This window comes from Heliangelus exortis, chromosome 2, assembly GCF_036169615.1.
Source record: "Heliangelus exortis chromosome 2, bHelExo1.hap1, whole genome shotgun sequence".
NCBI classification, from domain to species: domain Eukaryota; kingdom Metazoa; phylum Chordata; class Aves; order Apodiformes; family Trochilidae; genus Heliangelus; species Heliangelus exortis.
Genome location: NC_092423.1, coordinates 48,569,898 through 48,597,433, shown reverse-complemented (window position 1 = coordinate 48,597,433; position 27,536 = coordinate 48,569,898). Strand labels below are relative to the sequence as shown.

At 38.0% G+C, this 27,536-nt stretch overlaps 1 protein-coding gene across 2 annotated transcripts in view; it reads right to left on the bottom strand.

The window, feature by feature from the left end:
* Positions 1–27,536, bottom strand: part of ELMO1 (engulfment and cell motility 1) — a 313,181-nt gene that overhangs the window by 163,724 nt on the left and 121,921 nt on the right. For both annotated transcript variants that reach the window (XM_071736038.1, XM_071736039.1), the window contains exons 14-15: positions 25,956–26,087; positions 5,082–5,186 (exon numbers count right to left, since the gene is read on the bottom strand). In XM_071736038.1, the coding sequence (XP_071592139.1) occupies positions 5,082–5,186; positions 25,956–26,087 (237 nt within the window). The remainder of the gene's footprint in view (positions 1–5,081; positions 5,187–25,955; positions 26,088–27,536) is intronic.

Sequence of the window (27,536 nt, the reverse complement as noted above, 5' to 3'; positions counted from 1 at the left end):
TTCAGCATGAATTTCAACACTGATATTCCACCCTGGTGTCAATATTTTATACTGAAAATTTTACATCCAAGGAACACTTATTTTTCCCTTAGCATATGAAAAGCCTACTACTCTAATAAATGGCAAAGAATTGGGCATAAGCTTGGGTAGCAACCTGGGCAGAATCCAAATAGATGGATCAGACCCAGTGCTGCGAAGTTTATTTGCTGTTTCTGCCTGTAACACCAATTTCTTGTGCTTAAACAAAATGATGAACCAACAATATGCATCTTCTCAAGGCAGAATCTCACTTCAAATCAGCAGTGAGACCTCCTAGAATGTGGTTGGTCATAAGCTCAGAATAAAAATGTAGACAAGTTACCAATTTGTCAGTCATCAAAAGCAAAATCATTACCATGAGCAATGTGGACCTCACTACAGACAAATTCATACAGGGCTTCTCTGCAATCCAGCTGACTTAGTGTGAAATACAATAAGCTCTGGTCAAATCCTACACTCCCTCCCAGATGAAGGTTATCACTGTAGTCAGACATCTGAGAGGAAAATGTAAAATAAGGGAATAATTCAATAGTAGGGCATTAGAAGCTAAGGTATAGCTGGTGTAAATTCGGTTTACCCAAGAGTATATGATCTTTCTGTCTGGAAACACTGTTCAGTTAGTCAAAATCTGAGATGAATGGCAGTCCAGTCACACCTAGAGCAGTAGATTGGATTTTGCTGCCTGCTATCAAGAACACCTGAATGAACACTGCACATACAGGGCTCAACTTATCGAAACTGCAGAGCCGGTGTTTCTCCAAAAGCATCCCAGGCACAAACCTGGCACATTTAAACACAGGCAATAACTGTCAAATTTATCTTTTTGGGTTACAAATAAAAGGAGTGCTCTGTTGAGTTCCTCCAGCTTGCACTTTACATCAAATTAAGCAAATATTTTTACATCATTATTTACATCAATATCAGGAAGCACTGAAGTGCATGCGTGCAAAAAATAAAATTAGACAAGCTAGTGCACTCCTATATAAACATGCATACAAAATAGTTCAGTTACATATGTTAATACCTCTCTCCTCATATCTTGAAAGTAAAATACATCTGAATAGTCTTGCACCACAAATTCCCAAACAAATCAATAAGGAAGCACCGATAAATGGAGATGCTAATAGTAATGGTGGCATAACAGTATTTCCATAGAAGGCTTTTCCTCAGACCCTTCTTAAACTCAGGAAAATTTCAAAGGCACATTGTTACAAGATGAAAAAAATCTCAAGATGTCTGCACTGAATGAAGTCTGTTTTAAATGGTAACATAATTTTATTTTTAAAATTAGTAGAACATGAAGCTGAAGTAGTTTTGGAAAGAAGCAAATTGGAACTGGGGGAAGGTGGGGAGAGGCGGGCGGACTTGTCTGCTCCAAAAGAACAAGAACAAAAAACCACTCTCTCTTTTTTTTTTTTCCTGTTACGTTTAATTATACACTCTGGCTGTCCTATAATTATGTAGCTTGGGAAGCTGCCAATAATTTCCAGCGGAAACTTTGAAAATTTCTTGCAGATATTCAACATTACTTCCATCAATATATTACACATACTGCATCACCACCTTTTAAAAGCAAAGCCCCTGACAATAGCAATTGATTATTTAAGCAGAATATGAAAAAATGCAGTGCATAGCAGTCACTAATAGCACCAGACAATTAATAAAAAAGAGAAAGAAAACTAATTCAATAAGAAACTTTTTCTTAAAAGGATGGTTAAGGACACCTCAAAAGCAATGGAAACATGGTAATTTTCTTCAAACAATCTTTTTTCTGTATGTTCCATGCATATTTGCATCATAAACAAAAACTGAGAATCAAACCAAATTAATTCACTGTCTAAATAGAATAGTAATAATTTTAAAAATCACTGTTTATCTGAAAGAAGACATCAAGTACAGAAAACACACTACATTAATTTCAGGAATAAGTGTACATCAGGAGAAAGATGAATAAAAGAAATGGATTGTGAGGAAGTAGGTAAGAAAGCATCATACAGGGAAAACCATATAGTTATTTTTGTTTCCTGATTCACTGTGTGACACATGTTTTTATCCTGAAGTGCTTTCAGCTTGCAAGATACAAAGTTACCCATCTGATTCATTGCCTTCATACCCATGCTCTTCAACACATTACAATTGTATTTACTCTTCTATCAGTACTTTTGTTTGGTACTTGTCTTTGACGCCCTACTGTCTCTTCCCCCTAAAAGGACTCTTCTGCTTCAGGTATGCAGGTATCCATTTCTTATGAAAACTATTTCTAAACAGCATCACTTATGAGAGGCAAAACAAGGAATGAAAAGGGAAGAGATTACTCATTCCTTCTCTTCTATTCTAACTTCTCCTTATCCATTTTTTTCAGTAATGCAAGAAGCTACGTAAGGGCCACGCAGACGGAGCACCCTAAGAAAGTGGCAGGTCAGACTGCAGTGATTTGTACTGCTGATTAAAATGCAGCACTGCCAATAGACTCCTCAAAACCATCATGATTTCCTGATAGTATCTTCTCTCAATCCATTGTATTCTGCCAGGAAAAACTTCATAGTTTCCAAGTTACAGTCTCAGTTTTTAACTACTGCACACCACAGATAACTCATTCAATGGCTTAGGAGTTGACCCATGGTACAACAGTCAACTGTATTGCAAAGGGCCAAGTTGAAAATAACCTCTCCAACTGGGAACCAAAATCTTTACAGGTATCAACAAGGAAAAAAGAGAAGAGCTTGAAGACAAGATGTTCAGCATTAAAGGATTATTTGTATAGCTGATGATTTCTCATAGAAATTTAACCTTGACCACAGAGATATTTTTTTTATATTAGGGTATATAAGTAGAAAATGTATCTGAAAAAATAAGCAAGGTCAACAGGCTATACAAGGAGAGCAAACTGGTGTTGTGGGACCTTTGGGAGCCAAAGTCCATTGAAGAAAAGGTAATGTTACATGGGAAGTAATTCAGTCAAAATGAGAAGGAAACAAGCCTGTCAGGGCTCACAGGAAACTCCAGCACACCAGCTAGTAAGCTGAGTAGATGAAAAGATGAAAAGAAAACAGCTGCCTTTTGTGATCAAAGACAAGCAACACTGTAGGAGTTGCATGACACCATTCATCTCAGAGGTGTTCAGCCTGCTGTTAACATGACAAGGTGGACCACGAAGGACAGGTAAGGTACCATGCCAGATGGGCAGGCTAATATACTCCCAAGGTGTGTTAATAGTTCTCAAAGCAACTCTGAGCAAAGCCCTATTATCTGAGCGTGCCTCGGCATAGCATTTCTATTGTACATGAACTTCTTCTGAGGTGGGAAATACATGAGGCACTGAGACACTCTACTACCAGGAACCATGCAAGAATGAAAACAAACATCTCAAAATAACAGCAAAAAATCGCAGTAATGCAGCAGCAAAACCACTGCATTACGGAAGCAAAACTGAGCCAGCATCAAAGTTTTTTTTAAAGAATGGCTAATTACATGCTACACTGAACCCAATTTTTAAGACAGCATGAAAACAAAAAATAAGAAAAAACCTGTAAGATGTCAATGAGAGGTCTATTTCAACATAATTCCTATCATCTTTAAATTCTTTCAGACTTCTATAAAACACAACTATCATTTTGGATCACTGGCTATCCCTGCTAAGCATATTGTTCAGATTTAGAATTTTGAAAAAGAAGTCTGTGAAGCAGCACCATCCAGATCTTAGAAAATTTTAATGAGAAAAAGTAACCAATTCTCTTATTCTATTATAAACAAAACCACATTTCAGCATAGCTTAACCGGAAAACATACTCATTGTCCAATATGTCAAAATAATGTTTATTTTCAGGGGTTTATAGAGTTTGATAAATATTGCTGTATTGCATGCAACTACAGGTTTTTTGAGGGTTACTGCTAGATTCAAACCGAGGCAGAAAGATATCTTTAAAAACCAGACCTGACAATCTTGTGACCTCCTGTTATGCCCATGGAACATCCTGGATATCAGCACACACTTTGCAAACCTATCAGAGCTTTTTCTACTTTGAGCAAAACCAAGATCATAATGCATATTTAAACAAGCTGATCTAGCTAAAGATGTCCCTGCTCATTACAAGGGGGTTGGATGAGATGGCCTTTAAAGTCCTCTTCCAACATGAAATATTCTATGATATTTAAAATTCACTCTTCACTCTTTAGTATAAATGATTGGTGTATCTACTGCCTCATTGCTACACACAACCTTCCTTAAGCAGGTCTGCATGTGAACACTTTTCTTGGAAAGTTAGACCACGTCAACTATCTGAAGACACTGGCTTTCTAGACTGTCCTCTACTCACATCTGTGCTTGTTAGGTTTGTGCTTGGCAAACATTCTATTTCAATAAAGGTCTGGAGAAGCTGTTACATTCAGAGGCAGGTATTATTAAGCTGTATGTCTCTTCTTGTAAGGATGCAACATGTAACTTGCTTTAACTACCCCTGAAATAACAAATGTGGGAAGTGGAGTGGGCAGGGGGCAGGAATGGTTTTTACAAGTGAATCATGATGCTTTTTACCTATATTTCTCCAAGCTATTACCCCACCTACAGCAGTAGTTTCAGTGGGAGTGTCTTCATTCTCAGGACTCTGTCAACTTAGTCACCTACAAAGGCATTTGCTCATCAAGGCCTCCTTTCCATAATAAAACCCAGCAGTTTTAGGTAGACTTGGAGTAGGACAGAGAATTCTGCACAATTGCTACTTTCTGAGCTTGGAAACATCAGTCATACATCTGAACACAAGTTCATGACCCTTCTCTTTGGAGGCCTATGCAGAAAGTAACATTTGCAAGAAGTAGTATCTATAATATTTGACTCAGCAATGAGACTAGGCAGCTGTATAGCTTCCTCCCAAATCTTTTACAGATTTATGTCATGTTTTAGCATTTTGTTGCTTGCCTTCCTAGAGTCTGCTGTTAATGATATCAGCATTCTGAACCTCCACTTCCAAGTCAGCTCTGAACAGAACATAATCAGTGTGAAGAGGCAGCCACACAGATCTCAAAGATAAGAGAAGAAGCCTTACCCGTATATAAGCATCCTGATGATGTTTAGCAAAGTACAGCATATTGTCAAGGGCTAACATTCCTGGAGGGGTCTGTGTAAAATCCATTGCTGGGTTTACATGATTCTGTAAAAAGACAAACAAGATCACTCAGTTAGCATTTTTCCAAAAGCTTTCAGCTCCCCAGTGATGTGCACCATGTTAGCATGCTGTGCCAACACATCCAGCAACAGCACTCTTTCCACTGAGCAGAAAACAAGGAAATGGCTGACACCTCAAGCAACTTTAAAGTCAAATGCAACCTCATGCTGTGAGGTTGGCACGTCAGCCATTCACTCCTGTAGCTAAGGAATGGAGCTTCCCAAAGGTTGAGTACTTTGGAAGCACAGACCTGCAACTCTTCCATGGCAGATAAGAGTCATTGAAGTACTGGAGACTAAAAGCACTATTTACATGAAAATGAAGCTATATATACGCAAACAGACACCAAAACATCTATTTTTAAAACTGCTATGGAACTGTTTAAAATAAACCACCAAAAGGAGAAAAAATTACTGGATTCAGTTCTATTAAGTCTATTGGATTTTGTGGACTCCTGAACACAAAGGTCCTCAGACTAAAGTTTATTAAATTAAATTAAACAGATGCACCTTGTGGAATTCAGATAATTTTTTTGTTACATGCAGAACTATGACTTTCAGCTATGGAATTAACGAGTGAACAGACTGAATATCACCAAAGCTTCCACATGTTCCTACAAATTTCAGAAGTCCAGTTTCACACACTAGATGAAAAACTTTGCTCAAAATAGGATTTAGTCCATCTTCTGATTAGGTAGAATTAACCTACACTCGAGTAAGTTTCATGTAGTTCATGGTTTAGATATGAACATCTGCCTGGCTATGGACAAACCTGAAAACACCACAGAAGATCCTTAGAAAAAGAAAGATCCAAGAGTATGTCTCCATCAAAAAATGCTTACTGTTTGATATGCTCTGCTACCAGTATCACCTGTGGAATATTTCCAGCTCCACTCATCACTTGACACAGAAAGATTTCCCTAGTCACTTCGTGATGTCATTTATATTCTGTAAGACCCAGCAGACACAGGCTTTAAAAGTGCATTTACTAGCAGAAAACTAACTGGCAAAAATCAGCACAGATTTCATCTTTCACTGGTTTGTTTCTGCTGTGTGCTCAGGATCTGATCCATCCACCCCACCAAGAAAGGCATGGGTTTTACTCTTTTTTCTCCTGTTGAGTCTGTCAGGCCATAAAGCTGTAGAAATGTGAGATTCCACTCTTCTGCCCACCCTACCTTTAGATGTATGACTGTAGCAGGAACTGAACATCGTCGAGAGCGCGAGCTCTGAACCGAAGCTAGAGACAGGAGCTATTGGTGATCTTAGTTAGCACTGAGGACTAACTGCGACCAGCCTAGCACCAATCTTGCTCAGGAATGAGCTGCCTGGCTACACCCAGCCTCACCTTTTATTGGCCACAGGTCTTGGGTATGCTCAGTGGGGCCAGCCCTAACTGGGCACAGGTGAGACTGAGCACCGGCCTGGCGCATTACCTGGCAATTCCTGGCACCTGTTTCCTACATATGACAGGCTCATTTTAGCCAGACAATAATTCATGGTCATGTGAAAGATCACAAACACTAGAAAGCAAAAATTATACATTAAGATGGCTACTGCCACTTTAAAAACAGACAAAGATTTTGTGCTACAGATGGCTTGCACAATTTTTTCATCTTATATCTCCAGCTTAGGAGAAGTGGTGTACAAGCAAGGTAATCATACGCTTATCATTTTGCAACAGGGAATCAAAGAGGATGTCTGAAATCCTACATTTTATATGCAGTAGATATTTCAGGATAGGAGCCTAGAGTGAGAAAACAAAGGCTTCTTTAGAGTGGTGTTTTAAAAAAACTCATCTTTTTTTAAGTTTTGGTATTTTAATCAGGTAAACATTCATCTGAATGACAAACAGAAGTAATTTGTAGTTATTTCCCCAGCTCAACCTTCCATCTTCCACATGTGATACATTTCTCAGTCAGAAAATTTAAAATCTGTACAAAACTGTTTTACACAGATCACAAGTCCAACAGACTTCAGCTTCTGGAAGGGAAAACCTCCTCTCTCTGCTATTTGCAAGCATTCCAGGCATTTTTAGGAGGCTGGCTCTGGCAGACACACAAATGACCCTTCCCACCAAGCCCAAACACCTTATTAGGACCTTCTACACACTTGAAACCACCTTCATTTTGGGTATAAAGTACAGTTCCTGGGAGCATCACTTGATACTTCTCCTCACCATGAGCATATTTCCTTGGGAAAGCTGTTGGGAAGCTGTCAACAGGGAATGAAACAGCGCCAGTTTTACAATACCTTTGGCAAGCAGAACTTCAGCATAGGGCTGTGCATATTCTCTCTAACCACAAGAAAGAGCAACAAGCAGAGTATACTTGGATAAACACCTGGCAAGCAGAGAGTATCAAGTCTCAGCTACCTTTCTCCTGCTCTTGAAACATTAGCATTCATTTTGCTGGTATCTAACAAGCAATATTAAAATAAAGCAGGACACTAAATTAAAAAGGCTCATCTAGAGTTGCTTGGCTACTTCTTTCCTTCACCCCACTGTACATCTTAAATTATATAGAAAGGTTGACAAAAAACAGTGAGGGCATGAGAAATCTCATTGCATTTAGTAAGGATGACTCATTTTGCCTCTTACCATCACTACACTTCTATGTTTAAGAAAAAATGCCATGCCTCCATACTTACTACTTTTTCTCCAAGTCAGGACCCATAAACACAACTATTTTCAGTTTTTTGTTTCAAAAGTTTGTCAACTTTGGATCCCAGGATAATTAAGGCTTGATTTTCAGCTAAGTTAAATCAAATAACCAGAAATATGCTGGCTGATAATAGCTGAGGATCCAAAAGATAGTTCTGGCATGTGTGAGACAATGTATTATCTTCAATTATCCTTCAAATTCAAAAGGAATGCCAGCTGCTTTGTTCCCTTCCTTCTTCCTCCCTCTCCCTAAAATTAGACTTTTCCTAACATGCTGAATGTCTGTGGTTGAAATATTAACTTACTGAGAGTGGGTTTAGAAATGAGAGACAACCCTAGGTTATTTAAAATGATGTAGTGAATAATTCAGAATTATGCAAATACACACACCTACAAAATAATTTATTAAATATATGGAACACAATGCCTCAGGTGCATTAGTTGCACCTGTTCAGTATAAAGTCTGTTGCATTTTTCTCTTATAAAAAGTCAAAAGAAATACAAATGGAACAGATTTTTTACCTCTATTTTTTTTACATAATTTTTGACTTTTTTCACTAGACTGAGTAGTATCTATGCATCTTTCTGCTTCAGCATCTGAGCAGTGTTTAACAACTTATACAATACATGTTAACTTACCAAAAACACCCAGAATTTGTCAGCCAGCTTAGCAGGATATTACGGAAATGAGAGTTTGTTCTTTTGGTAAGATGGAAACTCCAAGTCATATTTGCTTATGCCATTAAAAAAAAAATAAATTATAACATTACAGCTATTCTGGATAAATTCCAGTGCAGTAATTTTATTTAAAAAATCTAACATTCTCATGTAGTCCTAGATGCGTAAAGCTTTCTTTTCTGTCCCAAACTGGCTCCACACTCCTACTTTTGGCTTCCAAGGCAATCTCTAAACGATGTACAGATTTCAGTCATAAGAAGGTATACTCATACGGAGATGCCTATTAACAGTAGGGGTTTACCATCCATAGATAACTGCTCATTTCACATTATTCCTAATGATAGGGTCTTCCACATGAATATGCTGAAATCACTTCTCCACAGAAATAATTTATTTCTGTGCATTCCTACCCTAATAAGGTCCAATTTTTTTATTTTTGTCTTAACAGATATTCAGAGCCTAGCTGATTTTGGGTCACTGGTATGTTCAACTACATAAATAAGCTGTGCCAGTTTGTCCTGAAATCTGCTTGCAAGGAGGTGCTAGACCTGGTAACATCTGTTGTACAGACAAGATCAAACTTCTGTTTTTCCAGCTCCAAAGTAGCTCAGGTGAAACCCTGCTCTCTATGCCTCACTTCTCCAGGTTTGTATAACAAAAACACTACAGAAGTTCCCGAGGGGGAATTAGGACTTTTTAAGTACAAATGACAGAAGAACTTCAGAAGATCTGAAGAGGCCAATTTAAATCGTGTCAATCTAAAGTGAACCCTGTCAAAACTGGTCACATTTGTTCCTACAGAAAAAGGAACAATCTGTCTTTGAAGACAGTGCTAAGGACAGTAATCACTTTCTCCCATCTTCGATTACTTGCACTTAGTCATTTTCTTCCCTCTTTTCAATCTAAATCACGGCTCTGTGGGCTAGGATGGAAAGCAATCACCTGGTTCTACAGCACCTCCGCAAAAACCTTCCCTAGCTCAGATCTGGAAATTAAAGTACTATATACAGGGATGTTTGTTCATAAAAATTCAGGACCACGAGTGTGGGAACTTTAAAATTATATTCACAGTAAATGATGAATTAATAAATTTATGTTGGAAGTATCAGTGAGCACACAACCTCCCCATTTATCCCTTCACTAAGTAATCCTGAAGTTTTACATGCAAAATGTTCCCATCTGTTCATATACACAAGGATTACAAATCTGAAAAAATGCTATGTTAAAAAATTTGTGAAGCGGTAGTCAGCTAAAATTCATAATGAGGAAGTAATCCTGTATTTTTATTTAGTATCACTATATTCAAAGGGACGATGATACACACAACTTCCATATCCAATTAGATGAGATATAATGGCAACTTGGGAGTTTTCAGCTTCTATGTGTTCAATGAAAGCAAGAACTAACAGATTTGTTTTTCCCTTGATAACCCTTTAAATACACGAATGTGTATTTTGTGTCTTCCAAAGTAATTTTTTCTCATTTTCCAATAAAACTCTATAATAGAATGAAAACGTATCTGGAGGATGACTGAATTTAAAACAATAATGATAATAAAAACACTGTCTACCTCCAGTCAGAAGTATCCAAGCTCAGAAACTATTATATCTTTGAAAGAATAGGCAGAAAGTATCTTAAAATTCTTCAGATGCAAATATTTAAATGACAACCCCTTACCCCACCACATACAAAGAACTACTTCAGTAAGCCAAAAACTGGATACGGTTTTCATAAAGTCTTTCAAAATATGCCTGCTTAAAACAGTGGTAGTTTTTTCACTTTAACTTATTTCAAGCTTTTTCCAGGTTTGTTTCAGAAAATGTTTGGCCGTTTCTACCTGCTTAACTGTTTTGTTTGTTTTCAGAAACAGCTTTGCAATACTTATTAGTAGACTGAAACTGTTATCCCCCAATAATAAAACTCTGATCTACATAACTCATTAAGCAACAGCCTTTCTGGATCAAGTTTTAGTTCACCAGTATAAAACTGATCTTCTCAATAGCAAAGAAGTCATAAGCACAATCTGCACATATTTGCTCTATTAAAAAAATTTCAAAAAACTCAATAATTTGACTGCCATATTTCCCTTGGTTCACTAAGCTACTATGCAACCTAATACAAAGCACCACAGAGTTCTACAGAAGTCACCACCACAAATCTCTCCCAGCCATGATTAGATGGTCAGAATTGCAAATCTCTGAATGTTGGTGTAACTAAATCAGTTAAATCCATCAGGTAAAATGTAACAGGACATGTCAAAAGAAAAGCATTGAGTATTTTCAGATGTGAATAAATTATGTTGTAAAGCAAGCCATAAAGCTCTGGCATAATTCTTTGTACTTCAAGCATGCCTATATTACAGCTTTACAGTTACATGGAATTAATGCTTTGGATTCCAAGATCTTATGTCCCATGGACTGCTGAAAAGTACCTAAAATGAGTGCTGTAGCTTCAAGTGATCACATCTTTTCCAACGCATGACAACTATGAACCACCTTTCATGTTTTATCTCGGTTAATAAGGACAGGCTTTAAAGTTGGACATGTTTTGTGCTTCACAGATTGTTGCCTTCTTATTATTGCAGTAATGTTTTCTGGGCAAATGAAGTTATCAAGCAGTAACAGGACACGTACTCTCCCAGGGATGTTTAAAATTAATCAATAGGACATGGTCATTTCAATTACATCTTTTTCAGTGTGGGAAATTACTACAAGATATCTCCCAGTATCCACTAAATTTACAGAATAACAGAATAAGCAATCAAGCATCCCCTCACAGATCTAGCTAGACTGGGTTGAGGATTAAAAGCCATACTTGTTTATTACTACTCCACACTTGAGATTACCAGTTCATTTAACATCACTCCAGCAGACCCCACCAGATTTCTTGTCCCATACTTCTGGGCAAAGTCAGCCTGGTTTAGATGAAACTACTGCTGGACAAGGCATGAGCTAATCAATCCAGACAGCTTTCACTGCAGGCAATTAGGGACCATTCTCAGGAGACTTTCTGAGGGCTCAGCCTAAGGCATGCTAGGCAGGTACCCTCCCAGCTGAAGAGCAACCAAGGGCTACAGCTCTTCAGACAGCTTCAGCTCTTCCAAAATCGTGTACAGTGTATATTTCCCTGTCTCGGCCAGGAAGCAATTTTTGTGTTGCTTGAACTAAGCACTCAAGAAGTACAGCACCATAAACTGGCATGCAGTATCCTCAACCTAAAAAGAAATAGTGCTATAAACATAGGCCTTTTCATGCCTTTGGAACGTGTCAGGAGATAGACTCGTTTAATTTTACCACTGTCACCAAAGCAGTTTGCCTTTTCTACATAGACAGGATCTAAAGCACGAATTCACATCTTGCCCAGCAGGATAATTATCAAGATAACAAGACAGTTGTGTGAAAAAACAGCATGAACAGTGCTAGCAGGAACAGGAATTAAAAAAAAATCCACCTAAACTTGAATATTGTAAGTAAACTTAGACTAAATGTTTTCAGCTAGATGGAAGTCAGATGCAGCAGAATCAAAATCTACCTTAATAATTCCATCCCTGTTTTCAAACCCTATCAGATGTGTAAATAGTTAGACTTCAATTGTTCTGAAGTCCAATTTCAGCATGAAAAGCCTTTTCTGAGTTCCAGTAAGCTTAATGTCTGCTGACTAAAGTACACTGTGACTTCCACTCATTATTTAAGCATAATGGCTGGCATTGTGTGTCTGAATAGAGGTGCATTAATGCTCCTGATTGCATCAAAGAGTACTTATGAAGGAGAAATTCAGAACTCTTTAATGATCTGTATAAAAGTTAAGGACAAAATGGTTAATAAGTGTATGAAAATACATATTTTAGCGTATGGACAGAACACATGAATTACATAGCCCATCAATAAGAAAAAATACCCACAATTCCAGACCTTTTTATTTAGGAAAACGAAAGTTTGAAAGCCAAGTTCCATCAAATCTTGGGCTGCTTGAATCAGTCTTCTAAGCCTAAGACTGCTAGGAAAGCATCTTTTTTATTGTTTTAGTTACACTTCAGGCAGTTTTATCTAAACCTTTTTTGACATAATATTTGCTTCTATAACTAATGTGCATTAATTAAAACACGCTTCAGTCATAGTTTCTTTTAAAGAAAAAACACTACAATTATAAGCAACTGAGTAAGATCAGGGTAAAAATAACTATTGGAATTTTCCCAAGGATCTGTATCTACAGGGAACTCACATGTGAAGCAGCCCACTAAATTGCTGCAGTTGCTTCTCCCATGCATCCCTCTCTCTTCCATACTCTTCATCACTCAGAAGACTGCAGTGAAACTCCATGCAAATAATATCATTCCTTCTGTAACAACCGTGAGCTCCTGCAGAAGGTACCATGCTTACATACTATGATAGGAATGGCACAAGCACAGAACAAAAAGAATGGCAGTGAACTATCCTTCCCCTTGGACTTCATTAATGAAGATGAATGCCATAGCTGGGGACAACCTTGCATCCTGTCAAGTTGAATTGCTTTGAGAATGGTGAGCTTTGCAAGGAACCTAAATCCAGTGTAAGTATCACAAAGGCAAATTTGGATAGATCTTGTGCTCCCAGATATTTTTAGGTAGAAAGGTTTCATATTTTCCTTTTTCAAGCAAGCTAGCTAAAATGGCTGTCATGCAAAAGGAAAAGGCCAGGCTGTGTTTAGTTCATATAAAGAAGACACAGAAGTCAGCCCCGTGTCTCAGAAAACTCCAAAACAAATCAGCCATGTGAATCTACTGACTGCCTGGCAGACAGATACAACAGCTGCCCAAGTTTAAAAGCAGGGAACTGAGCTGAAATGTGATCTGTGGCCAGGTATACAGACTGGCAGCCCTAGCTCTAAAATCTTGCTGCCATTGCAGAGCTCTGTGGTTCACACACTGGTGCTGCTTTTGTTACCAGTGACTTGGGTAACGCTTCCAGTAACCACAGAGGACACGATAAAACTGATCTGCATTAAAGGAACTGTCACCATCACCATATATTTTAGTCACTTTTGGACATAAGTCCCACAATGATTCAACAGTCAAATCATTCCCTTGTATCAGTAGAAACAGCTAGGCCTGTAGAGATCAGAGATGAATTTGGAAAAAAAGGACCAATCCTTCCTCAAATCTCTGAGTTGGTACTTCTGTTTTAAGTCAACAGCAGCCCTATGCTCATCCTATAGCAAACCCTCATCTGCCCTCTGTAGTGAGATGACAAAAAAAACCCAAACCAAACAAAACCAACCAACCAAACAAACAAAAACCCCAGCCCACACCAGATCCATTTATTAGGGAATTTCAGTCCACCTGACTTCCACATTTCTTGATCTCCCTCCACAGAAATCAGAAGCTCTCGTGACTACAACTGTGCTCTGCAAAATGCAAGTATCTTTTGTATGTCTAGGTATTGTTCTGCTCTGACTCCAGTTTCCTCCAGATAGACATCAGTATGGGGATTATTTTAAATTAAGGATTTTCAAAACAACACATACTGTTACTGCTCATGAAGTGGCTGTGTAACAAGTTTACTACATTGAACACTCAAAATGTTCAGAATTCAGATAAAAAGGTGTTTTAAGTTTGGGGAAATAATTCTGTTACTCAAAAATGAATCACTTTTCTCCTCCATGTCTTAATTAATTCACAGGCCTAAGTTGGTGAAATCATGTATTCAAAGAGAATGCCTGAAGAAAATCTATATACTTTGTCTGCTATGTTATCTACTGTCCTTTAAATTTTATGAAAGCCAAAATAAACTTGAAAAATGAGAGGAGGGGAAACAGATAGGTTCATTTAAGTAACATACATGCTTGCATGTATGCATACACTGGAAAACTGCACAGACCTAAAGTATTTGCAATGATAAACTTTAAATTGAATTTACACTGTTTTGCAAAACTACCAGCACCTTAATGTCAAACAAGGATTTCAGTGGAATCAGTTATCCAAGACAAGTCTTGTGAAACAGATAAAGCCCACACTACAAAAAGATGTCATTATGACTGACCAGTCTGGGGGGACCTGTTTCTTCATTTTATATTTTTGTATGCTAATTCTGAGGCAAGTGCAATATTTAATATCCAGAGAAAGATGTTCAACATCCTTTTACAAGTGAAGGGATCAGAACTTGCTACGATACACTTGAAACAAACTCTTCAGCCTTAATACATCCAAATCCATGAAGCTTGCCTGCCCTCACCAGTTTATAAACGGGATAGTAGCACATAGTAAAGGAGCAGCTAACAAAAACAATACAGTGAAATCTCAGATAATATGTAAAAAAATGTATACCAAAGATGCAATGTTCTGTTGCCCCTAATTTTAAATTAGCACATTTATATTTGCAAGTGGAATTTCTTCAGAAGAAGCATACTCTTTAAAATGATGAATAGTTTAGATTTTTACTTTACAATTCCACAATTAAAAATATCAGAAAGGAAAAAAAATATTTTAAAATTTTTACCCTCTGCAAAATAGCAGAACTTATCCTGTCATTAAGAAGCTGATTTAAAGGATGATCCTGCCAACAAAGCCTTATAGTAAGTACAAAATTATCAAATAAAGTATTAAAAAAATATAAAAAGACTGAGATTTTACGAAATCATTTCATTCCCATAGACACACACCTACAGATATTTCATTTTGATTGGTTTTAAGTTAATTCTTAAAGTAATGCTAAAAGGTCAAAGAAGGTTGTCAGCCCATCAAAAATTATTTTTTAATATATATTTTTAATCTGTTCTCCTCTCGAAGGACTAAAGCTAAGAGGACTTCAGCAGTATATGGTAAATGACTGCTTTATTTAAGAATATACAAATTTTTAGACACAAAATCACCGAATTGTCACAATTGGAAAAGACCTCTAAGATCACTGCATCCAAACATCAACATCCTCCCCGCCCCCAATATAATAAATAAAATCTGTTTATCAATATCTGTATCACAATGCCTGCTAAAGCATGTCCAGAAGTGCCTCATCTACATGGTTTTTAAATACCTCTAGGCGTGGTGATTCTACCACCTAGCTGGGCAGCCTGTTCCAGCACCTAACTACTCTCTCAGTCAAGAAATTCTTCATAATATATAGTCTAAACCTGCCCTGGTGCAACTCCAGGCCATTTCCTTTAGTCCTATCATTATTTAGTTGAGAGAAGAGGCCAGAACCCACTTCCCAAGAACATCCTTTCAGGTAGTTGTAGAAAGCAATAAGGTCTCCTCTCAGCCTCCTCTTCTCCAAACGAAACATTCCCAATTCCCTCAGCCTCTCCTCATGGGACTTTTCCTCCAGACCCTTCACCAGCTTGGTTGCCCTTCTCTGAACTCGCTGCAGCAGCTCAATGTCTTTCTTGTAGTGAGGGGCCCAGACACACATAATTTCTGACAAACAGTCCTAGTAACTCACATGCAGCTGCAGGGTAAACAAGAACAGCTTTAACATACAGATTTGCTGGCCCCACTTGTTGTTCACTGCAATGAGGCATTTGACCCAGGGGCCTCAGACCAACAGTACATAGACAGCATCCATTGCATATGTCATGAGGTCAGGCTTTCATGGCTACAGACAGATTAAGTTTTGGAAATAGTTTCTGAGCTTTTCTTCCAGCCATTTAAAATCTCATTCTTCCAAACAGGAGCAATTCTATCTTGCATCCCTCCCTCAGCACTCAGGGTTGGCAAACCACAGTCTGACTACAACCAAGGATCCATTGCCTTTATTTGGATTTACTGACCAATTCACTGCTTTTATCACCCATTCACCCATATCCCTCTCTCTCCCTCTCTTTTTTTTTTTTTAATTTTTTAATTTTTTTTATTCTCCAGTATTTGTTCCACACTGCAACTCCACTTGGCTGAGAAGCTATGGGAGTCACCTAACAGCACATGTCCCTGCCACCAGAAGAGATCACCCCTCTCCCTTGGAGGGTTGCACCCAAGCCATCACCACCAGCTCTGCCCTGCTCACACACATGAAGGGCAACCAAGATGTCCCCTGCTTGTCCAGCAGGTACCTACCCACGCTTCCTTGCACTGCTCCAAGTGATTCAAGGTCTCAACAGAAGAGATTTGCTGCTCAAACACTAACCCTGGGGGCTTACTCCCCTTTTAGGTTACACCAGAGATCTTCCTCACAGCCACACACTGGCTTGAAGGTCTTGGCAAATCCAGATGTCAGTGTGGAGAGGTTCAGCATGAATTCTGCTAAGTTGCAGACCATGCTTCATTCTCTGTGCCACAGTTCTATTGCTTCCACAACCTAACACCAAATGCATAGCTCAACATTAAACTGTAGAATGCTTTGTTTATGGCAAAACAGTAACTTAAAGCTATGAAACTATACATATGGGATGGAATGCAGTTGGTCACACACCTATGGGCTCCTAACAGCTCTAAGCACAAGGGTGGCTTTTCCTGGTCTTGCTCACATTTGCAAGAACAGAGCCTGAGCTGGAAATCAAACAGGTTTTTCTGATCAGATTTTTATAAAATCTCATCTTTTACAGATTTGCAGAGACTGCTGAGAAAACAAAACCCTAAAAAATCCAGATTGAAAGAAAGTATCCCTTTCACAGAGCCTACACAGGTCTGAAAAACACTCAGACACAGGAATAAACTATTATTTCAGAGGGAAAAAATATCTCACCAGTAAGTGCCAGAGAGAAAATGAACTCTACTTACAGTCTACTGTAACATGAAAGCCAAATCAAGTAACTTTTCATTGCCCTCAGAAGCATTATTTCATCTAAGCATCAAACATCTGCTGGCATTCAACTGAGAAATGGGAATTTACAGCCCAGAAGAGTTATTTCTACAACTTCTGAGGCTGAAATGAGTCTGTATGTGTGCAGGTGAGCTGCTAAAAAATCTTTGTGAACAACATACACCTGGTATGATGCTAGTGCCCTCTGCTGTGCAATACTAAAAATTCTTGAGCATCCTTTCTTTCTAAATGAGGTTGATCGAATCATAAAATCATTTGGGCTAGAAGGGATCTTAAACATATCTTGCCCCCTGACATGGGCAGGAACAGCTGTACTCCAAATAATCTCAAGCCATATAAATACGTTAAATCAAAGAACGTGGTGATTATCTCTGGGTGATTATTGAATAAATGCAATTCTGAGCAACATTCAGTATTACTGTAAAGAGAAGATGTAAGCATTATTCACTTATGAAACTTTCTGTGAGACTACCATGTGGAGCTGCATACTGCAAAATAATCTAAAATATTAAGCTAATAAAATTAAAATAATCCTTTGCTTTTCAACAAGTGAAATGAAGACTTTTTTTCCAGTGGGAAATTAAAAAAGCAAAATAAATTAAAATAAATTATCGCATAAAAACTGAATGATCTCCATAATGATTCAGGAAATTTTAACTGTAAAATTAACAGCTGAGCTTACTAATTGCAGCTCCTCTAAATGCCAGTATAGACTGGCAAAACTTCCAGTTATATCTTTAGTACCATAATCAGTTCATTTATATTTCCTTTCTCTTCCATCCTGTTCCAATTTTCTAGTACTTCACATACTGTGTTAACCTTTCTAACACAGGTTTTGGTACTTCTGCTTGTGGTTGCTCTGCCAGAGATCTAGCAAGTAGCAATGTTACAGAAACATTAGAGAAGCAAGACGTCCAAAGCAAACGGAAACTTGAGAAACATGTTTAAATTACCAGTAAAACTGGTTGTGCTACCTGCAGTTCAGGTTGTCATTTTCCAGTTTTAGACTTTTTTTCTTCTGAGACTTAACAACTTATTTACGTGTCAGGAGAAGCCTAGCATCTCCTTTACATTAAAAGACTGCAGTAAGTTTCCACAGATGATTTGATCATTTTGAGGAAAATTTCAGCCTGATTAAATACATTTTTTTACACAGCTGCTTTGTCAAGAAACTCAAGCCCACTCACGCTCAGCAAGAAAAACTTCTAGTTTAGTAAAGCCTGGCATCAGCCTTGAAATTCCTCTGGAATGTATGCTGCATTTGGCCACACTATAAAAACTCAGGATGAAATGAATGTAACAAATCTCTTTGGAGCACGCACAGTTTTTTTTCTGAAGACACTGTCTGCCCTAAGCATTTTCTGCCCCCATTTTCAAGACTTAGAAAAAAAGCAAACTAAAAGTGGAGTAGAAAGAGAAGTAGAAGAGAACAAAGGAACATAGAGACAGGGGTCAAAGTCAGTGGAAAGGACTAGAGGAAGGAGAGCCAGAAAGGTAGGGCAGATACCAAGACAGAAGGGAAGGACAATAATTATCAGCCTGAGGCTGAACAAGAGAAAGATCACGGCAGAAATGCTGAGCAAAGTGTAAAGGAGGAGAAAAGAGTAAGGCAGATAGAAGAAATATTACACGTGCAGGTAAACAAAAGTGACAGAGGGAAGGGAATGAATTAAAGCTTTAAAGGCTTATTTTGTGACTTTTCTTAAAAGCATTCAGCTTTGCTGTACAAGACAGGTTAGACTAATTTAAGATCAACGTTACATGAGGTCCTGGATGATCCATCAGGGCATTCCCAGTGACTACATCTTGTGCAAGTGATATCCCTGTACACAACAAGAGTACTACAATGATAAATGTGACTCTGAAAACATGATAGAACTGGTCCTCAAATTCTCTTTTCTCAACAGTCACTGTACCACGACATCTCTCTCCTAACACCTAGAAATAAATATGTATCATTAGGCATCACCTTCCAAAACTTATTCTGAGGAATAAACCAGCCAGAGCTAATTTTTAAAATACCTGCTGAAAAAATTCAGCTTCAAAACTAAATGACAGAATAAAGTGAAGTTTTTAAACAATGGAAAACAGCAACCTCTAGTGGTCAAAAGAATAAAATTGAGAGAATAAATGATAAACACGTTTCTATCTTACCCCACTGGTTCAATATTAAAGCAGTTTCAGTGGCAAAGGGAAAATCATGGGTTTTTTTCTGGTCATAGCATTTGTAAATTTAATTATGTTAAATTAAAGGACATTAAAATCTATGAACTATGTACTACAATGAAAGGTGAGAAAAATCATGTCCTTTCTAGTGGAGTGCCATCGGGCATCGTTTCTGCTCTGCTGCATGGTGCTTACAGCCATCATTAATTAATGACAAAGGATTTTATATTAGAGTAGGCCATTGCTACATCTAGAAATATGGCAACTAAATTGAGGGTCAGGCACTTCTTTGCCAAGGCAAAGCAGCCTCAGCCACTGCATATCTGAAGATTTCAACAGAATGAAATCTTCTCAAACTGATTATGTTTCCAGCAACAAGTGATTTCAAGAGTTTTGAAATAGCAGATAAGGAAAGAGAGGGTTGTGGGAGTAGAGAGAGGAGGATGAAAAACTACAAATCAGTTTCAACAGTACAGACAACCTGTCATCTATGCTATTCTATCATTAAGCCAGTGACTAAATCACATAAATTTAAAATTCAAAAAAGAATCAGATCTAAATTGGCACAGTATAATTCTGAAAAATGTTCTGCTGCCACTGCCAAAGCTGAGGAGAAATTTGAATGTAAGAAAGTATTACTTTTATTACAGTTGAAATATTCCTCTGAAGAAAAAACAATGCAACATTTCCCAGCATTGCAATATGTCACCAACAGGAGGAAACATCAGAGAGCTGTGAACAGAACAGCTGAAAATGAACAGTCAACACCTTTTCTTTGAATTTTCCAATATTTTACACCAATTCCAAATTTTAGTCCCCAAATCAATCACAAAACTTCATCTGCCTGTTCAGGGTTTTCCCAGTCTTACAACTCAGAAGGTTGTAAGACGTCAAGCACTCAGGTTTTCCTTTTTTAGGAAGAAAAGGGATGACCATCCTCAGGTCTTCAACAGGAATATCTAAAAAAAATGCACCACATTAGGTCTGCTTCTGTTCATCTGCCCCTCATCCTCTCTCGTAGAAAAGTTTTATCCTCCCTACCCAGACTGCTACCATTAATCTGGATGAGAAGCTGGACAAAAGGGGCTTCAGTGATCTAGCAGACACTGATAACTTCAGAAATTTAAAGACTATTAATACTCTTTCAGGGCATAGCATCCCAATCCAGTCTTGCTTTTCCTATTTAGAGCTCATCTAGATCTAGTGCTTGATTGACTGCCACTAATCCACACCATGTAAATTTCCTAGAATTGCACAGTGCCTTTTCACTGTGTTATCTCATTCTGATTCCACCTCTTTGTATCAGTCTGTAATAAAGGATGAATGCTTATCACATGGCAATCTAACTATATCTCTACTGTCTTTCTGACAATAGAAATCTGAACTTTCTTTTAACACACACACACCATCCCCAGTAAATGCATGCCTCAAATCTTAAGTCTTATTATTTATCATTAAGATTAGGTTAAAAAAAATCAACAATTTAAGTTAAATTCTTCAGAACAAGGATGTAACTGTTTAACAGCCCAAAAATAATAAGCAAAAAGTAACACCCTGACCTTAGGAAAAAAACCATCAAAATTAATCTAGCTGTGGTTGAGGTATTCAAATCAGAACCTCCACACTTAGGAGTAAAAAAAATGAGAAAGAAATTTTTATCTACAGTTCAGTTAGAGGTGGGGCTCATAGTGCTTACTATTACTATCATTGCCCAATATTCCCATTAGTAGGTCCTGTTCTCAGTTGTTAATAGCTTGGACAGCACTTATCACAACTGAAATTTTCCACAATGAGGCAAATAACAATCTTTGGAGGATACAGCTGAACTCAGTTCATCCATATCTGAAAGTAAAACACAGGCAAAAAAATAAGGCAATTTGTGTCTGTCTTTAGAAAGTCCTGACAACTTCCAGTACAAAAGCTGAAAATGAGAGCTGGGTGACTGAGCAGGCGTTATACTGATGGAGGAACAAACAGAGGAGGTGGAGAGAGGGAGCTAAGGGAAAAGCCAGAGCAGAATAACACCATGAGCACAGAATGGAAGTGGAAAAAGAAGAAAGTCAGGGAGATTGAATGAGTGAATCAATGAATGAGAGAACGAAGTAAAGGGCATCAGGGACCAGACATGCTGGAAGGAAACACATCCAACCTGAGATCAAAACGGAGCAAAAAGACCAAGCAGAGTGGGAAATCATACTAAAAACTAGGGAAAGAAAAGGAAAAAGGCCATAGGGGATAAGGAGGTATAAAGGCGAGTGAGATAGCACAGCAAGACGACTTCAAAAGAGAACACAGAAAAAAGGGAGTCCTTGAACTACCATGGTTCAAGGGAGTGAGCCCAGATTCAGCCTTAAGACATAGTTAGCAAAACAAAGAGGTGTGGTGCATTTATTTTGGCAAGCATCCACACATCCACCCAGCTGCTCACCCACTCCCCTTCTCAACAAAGTTAGAGGAGGAAAAGGATGAAAAACTTTTTGGTACAAGATAAGGACAGGGACACTCTTTACCATTTACCATCATGGGCAAAACAGACTTGACTTGTGGAAGGTCAATTTAATTCATTGCCAATAAAATAGACTTGGGTAGTGATAAGAAAACATTAAACCAACACCTTTTCCCCACCCTTTCCCAAAGCTTAACTTTAATCCTTCATTCCCATATCCTGAGACAGAGGTGAGGACAAGGATGGGGCATGACACAAAAACAAGGTGGGAGAAACAGCAACTTCCAAGTCAGCATGAGGAAATTATACACACTAGAGCTCTACTAGATTGGTCAAAGAGGAAAAGAGCATATTTCCTAGACAGAAAGTTGAAGAGGAAAAATATTCTTTAAATGGGCAACACCATCCTTAACCTTACACTAGCAGACTCTTCAAAGAGACAATGAGAAGGACCCCAGAAGATCCCATAAGGAAAATGAGTATTTTTTATCTTCAGAGCACTACTTGGATATTGTGCTGTGAAACAAGAGATTTTTGAAGAATAAGATGAAAAGATAAAACAAAGTAGATGCTCACTTGGGATGTGTAGAAGAGAAAAAAGTAAGTCGAAGATATCTCAGAAGTTCCTACATTCTACATTCTGCCTAAGGCATGCTTTAGTTACTCTCAGCTATTTCTGAAGTCTCTATAAGACACTTCCTCCAAACTATTCTGGTGCAGCTTTTCCTCACATTAGAATGCTTGCAATATCTAACAAATCACCTATACTGCCATTTAAGTCATTATTCATCTAATTACTCATATCGCTCTCCGGACTTCTCTAAGCAAACTTGGTGGTGGATTTTTTTGTTTTCTATATAGTCCTCATGTGTTTTATTTTCTGGACCCACCATTGTCAAATATACTATATAATATTCTATATAATATATATATATACACTATAATTTATTCCTTTTTCCTCTTTTTAAGTTAACTCTTACAAGACATCTTGCCTGTCACTACCCAAGAAGCCTCACCCTCTGCCACTCACACTGCATTCATTCAGTCCACAACTCATTACATATGGAACTAAAATCATATAGTGTTCTAGATGATGGCTCAGAAATACAGAACATGTTCTAGATGATGGCTCAGAAATACAGAACATGACCTTAACAGTTTGGCTGCTCTGACAATATATTTCCAGATATATTCTAGCTTAACATTTGACTTTTTTGTGGCTACATTGCACAATCCCTCTTATCTTTTCATGTAGATATTTTCCTACAGAAGGAATTCTTGCCAGGTCCTAAATGACCACCATTGCACTTTTTATCTCTGAATAAAATTACATTTCTACTTCTCTAGTCCAAAAAGATTCTACTATCTCCTCTACTAACCCACATTTTATTTTGCTACACTACTAAGTTCCAGTGTGGTACAGCAGAATTACGAAATCACTTTCCAACTTGCTTTTCGCACTCATAGAAACAATGGGTATTTTACTGAAAAAATATTTATTGAAGAAAAGTCAAACAAAGAAACCCAGAAGTTCTACACTCCGCAAACTTAAGAAAAACTGTTCTAGGATAAGATTTTCTTGCTTTTTTTTCCAACTTTTTAACTTATTTGTCTAGAGTTTGGTCAGATTTGCCACTAATCATTTTCAGTACACGTACTCAACGGCTGTAAAAATGTTTAAAGAATTACGATGAAAACACACACAGGATTATTTGTTTCTTGAGCTGTGTCTATTGCCTGCCTCAGGTATGAAAATTAAGTTTGCTCAAAGGCAAGAAAATTTTAGAAGCTTAAAATACAATGAACTTTACAATTCTAAACTATTTGAACAGATCAGGAATTTTAGGACTGATTTTATCATTGCCAGTGCATGTGGCTTTATCTTTTAAGTATCTCTAGCACTGAACTACATTACTATTTGAAAGTTTTCAGAACTACTACAAAACTACTACTACAAGAATTGTCAGGGATATCTACTGGTTGGGATTTGCTTGCCAAGACACTCTAAAAGAAGAGGCAGGGGGGAAAGGAATTCAGGCTTTTCAATTTTCAATTGACCCATAAAATTATTAAATAGGGAGGAGTATACCTTAGGTCTCCTAACTGGGTCATCTTGTTATATTCATCAGCATTTTAATAAAACTCCTCAAGGCTGTTATCTAAAAATCTCTGCCCATAATAAACTTCACACAGGTCATCACAACCATCTGGAGGTCTTATGTTTTTTTAAATGGATGTAGTTAGATACTTTATTTTCTAACTGTGTCATTTTGCAAATGACACTTTGCAAACTTCTGAATCCATGTTGGGACTTTATCTCTTGTTGACATTACATCTTAAGTGGGGAAAAGCTTTTTGATGTGGCTGAGACAAATAGATGAACAGGATTCTTGCATGTCATCTAGAGAAAGAGAACAAACAGTCCAGAAAAAACTTGCTGGATAGACATGGTTTTACTCTCCCTCTCAGAAAGGATGTTCAATCAGTTTTCCAGCTTTCAGAAAGCAAGTTCAGATTTTTGGAGATGCTAGGAAGTTATGTGCCAACGATGGCTGTGGGAGCTGAGAGTCTTCAACATGTCAGGAACCTAGAGTGAGCAGCAGATACCCAAAAGTGACCATCCTGAATTAAGAGAACAGTTGTTTAAAATGTGATCTCCTCTATTCTTCAATATGCCACCATCTCTGTATGTACAGCTTTACCATGACTTTAGCAAACTCATCATTGTTTCCTCTGTGTTTGTCAACACTTCTTTCTTCGACAAACACTTAATTTTCATACTCCTGTGACAGTGACCCCCAGCTCTGTCCTCATAGAGAGAGCTGGAGGCTCTAGATCCAGCCCATTTGCCTCTCAGCCAGGGCCTGAATTTCCTTTTAGTTTTGGCCTTGAGGGCACAAAGTCATCTGCTCATTTCAACATAGGAGCTGCTCATCTCAGAAGCTAAGGATAGCAATGGTCTTCTATTGCACAGGAACTGAGAACAGATTCCTAGACAACATAAAACTGCACTGAACTTCAAAAGCTGCTTCAAAGCATTATTTTTATCTCATGCTTACAATCCCAAAGTGGTGACTTCCTGCCTTTCCATCTACGTATTTATGACTCCTTACAGATAAAACAAGCACTGATACAGCAGCAATTTTTCCCCACTCATCAGTAATGAAAACAACTATTAGAACCCAGAAAGCCTCCTTCCAAAACCACAAGGAAACTGGGTAATGTTGAACCCTACGCCACAGAGCTGAGCAGAGCACTCCAGCCACACAGTGAGCTCCAGCTTGCACCAACAGCCTTTAAAACCACTGTGTTGGCAACTGTGGCTACTGCTCTAGATTAAGTGTATATTTGCCAGACCAAGAGTAAAGTAATGAATCATGTGTGAAGCATAAAATTTTACCTAAGGAGAAATAAAATTGCATGTTAACCTAGAGTAAAAAATAAATCAAGATATTGTTTGCAGTGTATGCATGCGTGCTTTGTTTCCAGAGGGGAAAAAAATACATATTATTCACTAATATAAATCACATTATTCAATAAAACAAATGTATGTAACAGTTTAGCCTGGTTGTTCTCAGTTCCCCAGCACAGTTTCAGGCAAGATAAGAATTCCCATTTGATTAAGTGAGGGTAAGATATTTTGCATCCTTTACTCACAGATGAAAGGACTTCAAACAACCAAAACACAAGGCCCTACAAGTACCACCTGGTAAGTAAGTATCATTCTACCTGAGATTTTTTTCTGCTCATCAGTCCATATTATTACTAAGAGAGTACAATGACTTTACAGGTCTGCTATAGATCAAAAAACCAGTAACTTTTCATCCAAGATACCATTACAATTTACATTTGTGTTACAGCCTGTCATGCAAAACACTGTGCTTAAACCTCGAGTAGTTATTGCTTCCAATTAACCCTAACTTCTGCTAAAGCTGTCACTTGGGGTTAACAGCACTTGCATTTAAAAAAAAGAAAAAAAAAAAAAAAAGTAAAGAGTCGTGATTGATTATAGGATGTACCACAACAGATGCAGACACCCACTTTTTCAGTGCACCACCACACAAAAATACTCACAATAAATCCAAGTTTTTTGTAGTCTCGAGTATACATAGATTTGCGTTTCTCAATACTGCCACTGCTGTTGTTAGGTTCAGATTCTGCATCAAATGCAATTCTTCGGAGTTCAAATATGATATCCCGTTGAGCCTATGTTAAAACAACATCAAAAAAAGTGGTTAAAATAATTTACTTCTCCCTTTACTAACCAATGCTACAAAATCTGTTTGAAAACACTCTATTTCCTCCACCCCCCAACCTTTCTTTTCAAAATTCCCTACTTCATACTCAAAGAAACAGTCAGCAAGAATGACTTTTTGGTTCCATTTTTCCAAAGTCCTTGCAGTTGTGGGGTTCACATAAAGATGCTTAAGTGCTGACTTCCAGAAGCTGGACCCATGTTAGCAAAGCCACTAACTACACACTTAATTTTAACCACAGTCATGAAGCCAGAGAAGCCATGAGATCACACACATTTCAAATTAAGCTGCTTAAGTATAAGCACTTCACTGGCTGAAATCAAAATTGGTCAGCACTCAGCATTTCTTTTGGAAACTGTCAATTTTTGCTGGCAGAGGAATAGACAGGAGAGGAATTACTGCAGTTACACATCACTACAGATGTCTCAAGATAGTGATAACCACCCTGTCAATACTAGCAACACTGTGTTTGTTACCCTCTCTGGAGACATGCAATAGTTAACTGTGTGCACATTCCTGAGAGTCAAACTTTCCTGCCTCAAATTTAAGAAATGGGAGGGGTAAAATCCTACAGCACAATGTTACACATGTTTACAACTCTCTCTGTTTCCCACCTCTCCTCAAAATAATCAACAAGTCATAACACAACACCCTCTTAAAAATGAAATGAGGTCTCTCCTTGTACATGGCCTAAAAAGAGGCCACCAAAAATAAAGAAACAAAACCCATTTTTTTTGTGGCTCATTGACTCTGTTTAAACCTGAATCTCTTAGGGGAGTAAGTGGCTCCTCTGCACAATGAACAATATTAAATCTGGTGCTTGGCCAGCAGTAAACAAATTATTAATTTTTATATAAGCTCCCAGTAACAAAAAAGGGTTTTATTGTAACACAAATTAACTGCAACACTAGCACGACAGATAGTTTTCAATTAAACATTAATTTTAGCTCACAGAAGTACTTTTAGAAAAGACCATGTATCTCTGTTGCTTCTGGAAAGTACACAGAAGAAAAATGCTGGACTGCTGCTCAGAGTTTTAGCTCAGGACGACACCAGATTCAGTCCACAGAACTACATGCTAAGGAGAAAGGTCTGACCATGCTGCTGTACTTTTGCAGAAGGAATGCAATAGCCAGCACATAGAATTATAGAATCATAGAATTGGCTGGGTTGGAAGGGACCTCAGAGATCATCAAGTCCAACCCTTGATCCACTACTGCTGCAGTTACCAGACCATGGCACTGAGTGCCACATCCAGTCTCTTTTTAAATATCTCCAGGGATGGAGAATCCACCACTTCCCGGGGCAGCCCATTCCAATGTTTGATCACCCTCTCAGTAAAGAAATTCTTTCTAATGTCCAACCTAAACCTCCCCCGGCACAATGAGAACAACCCAAC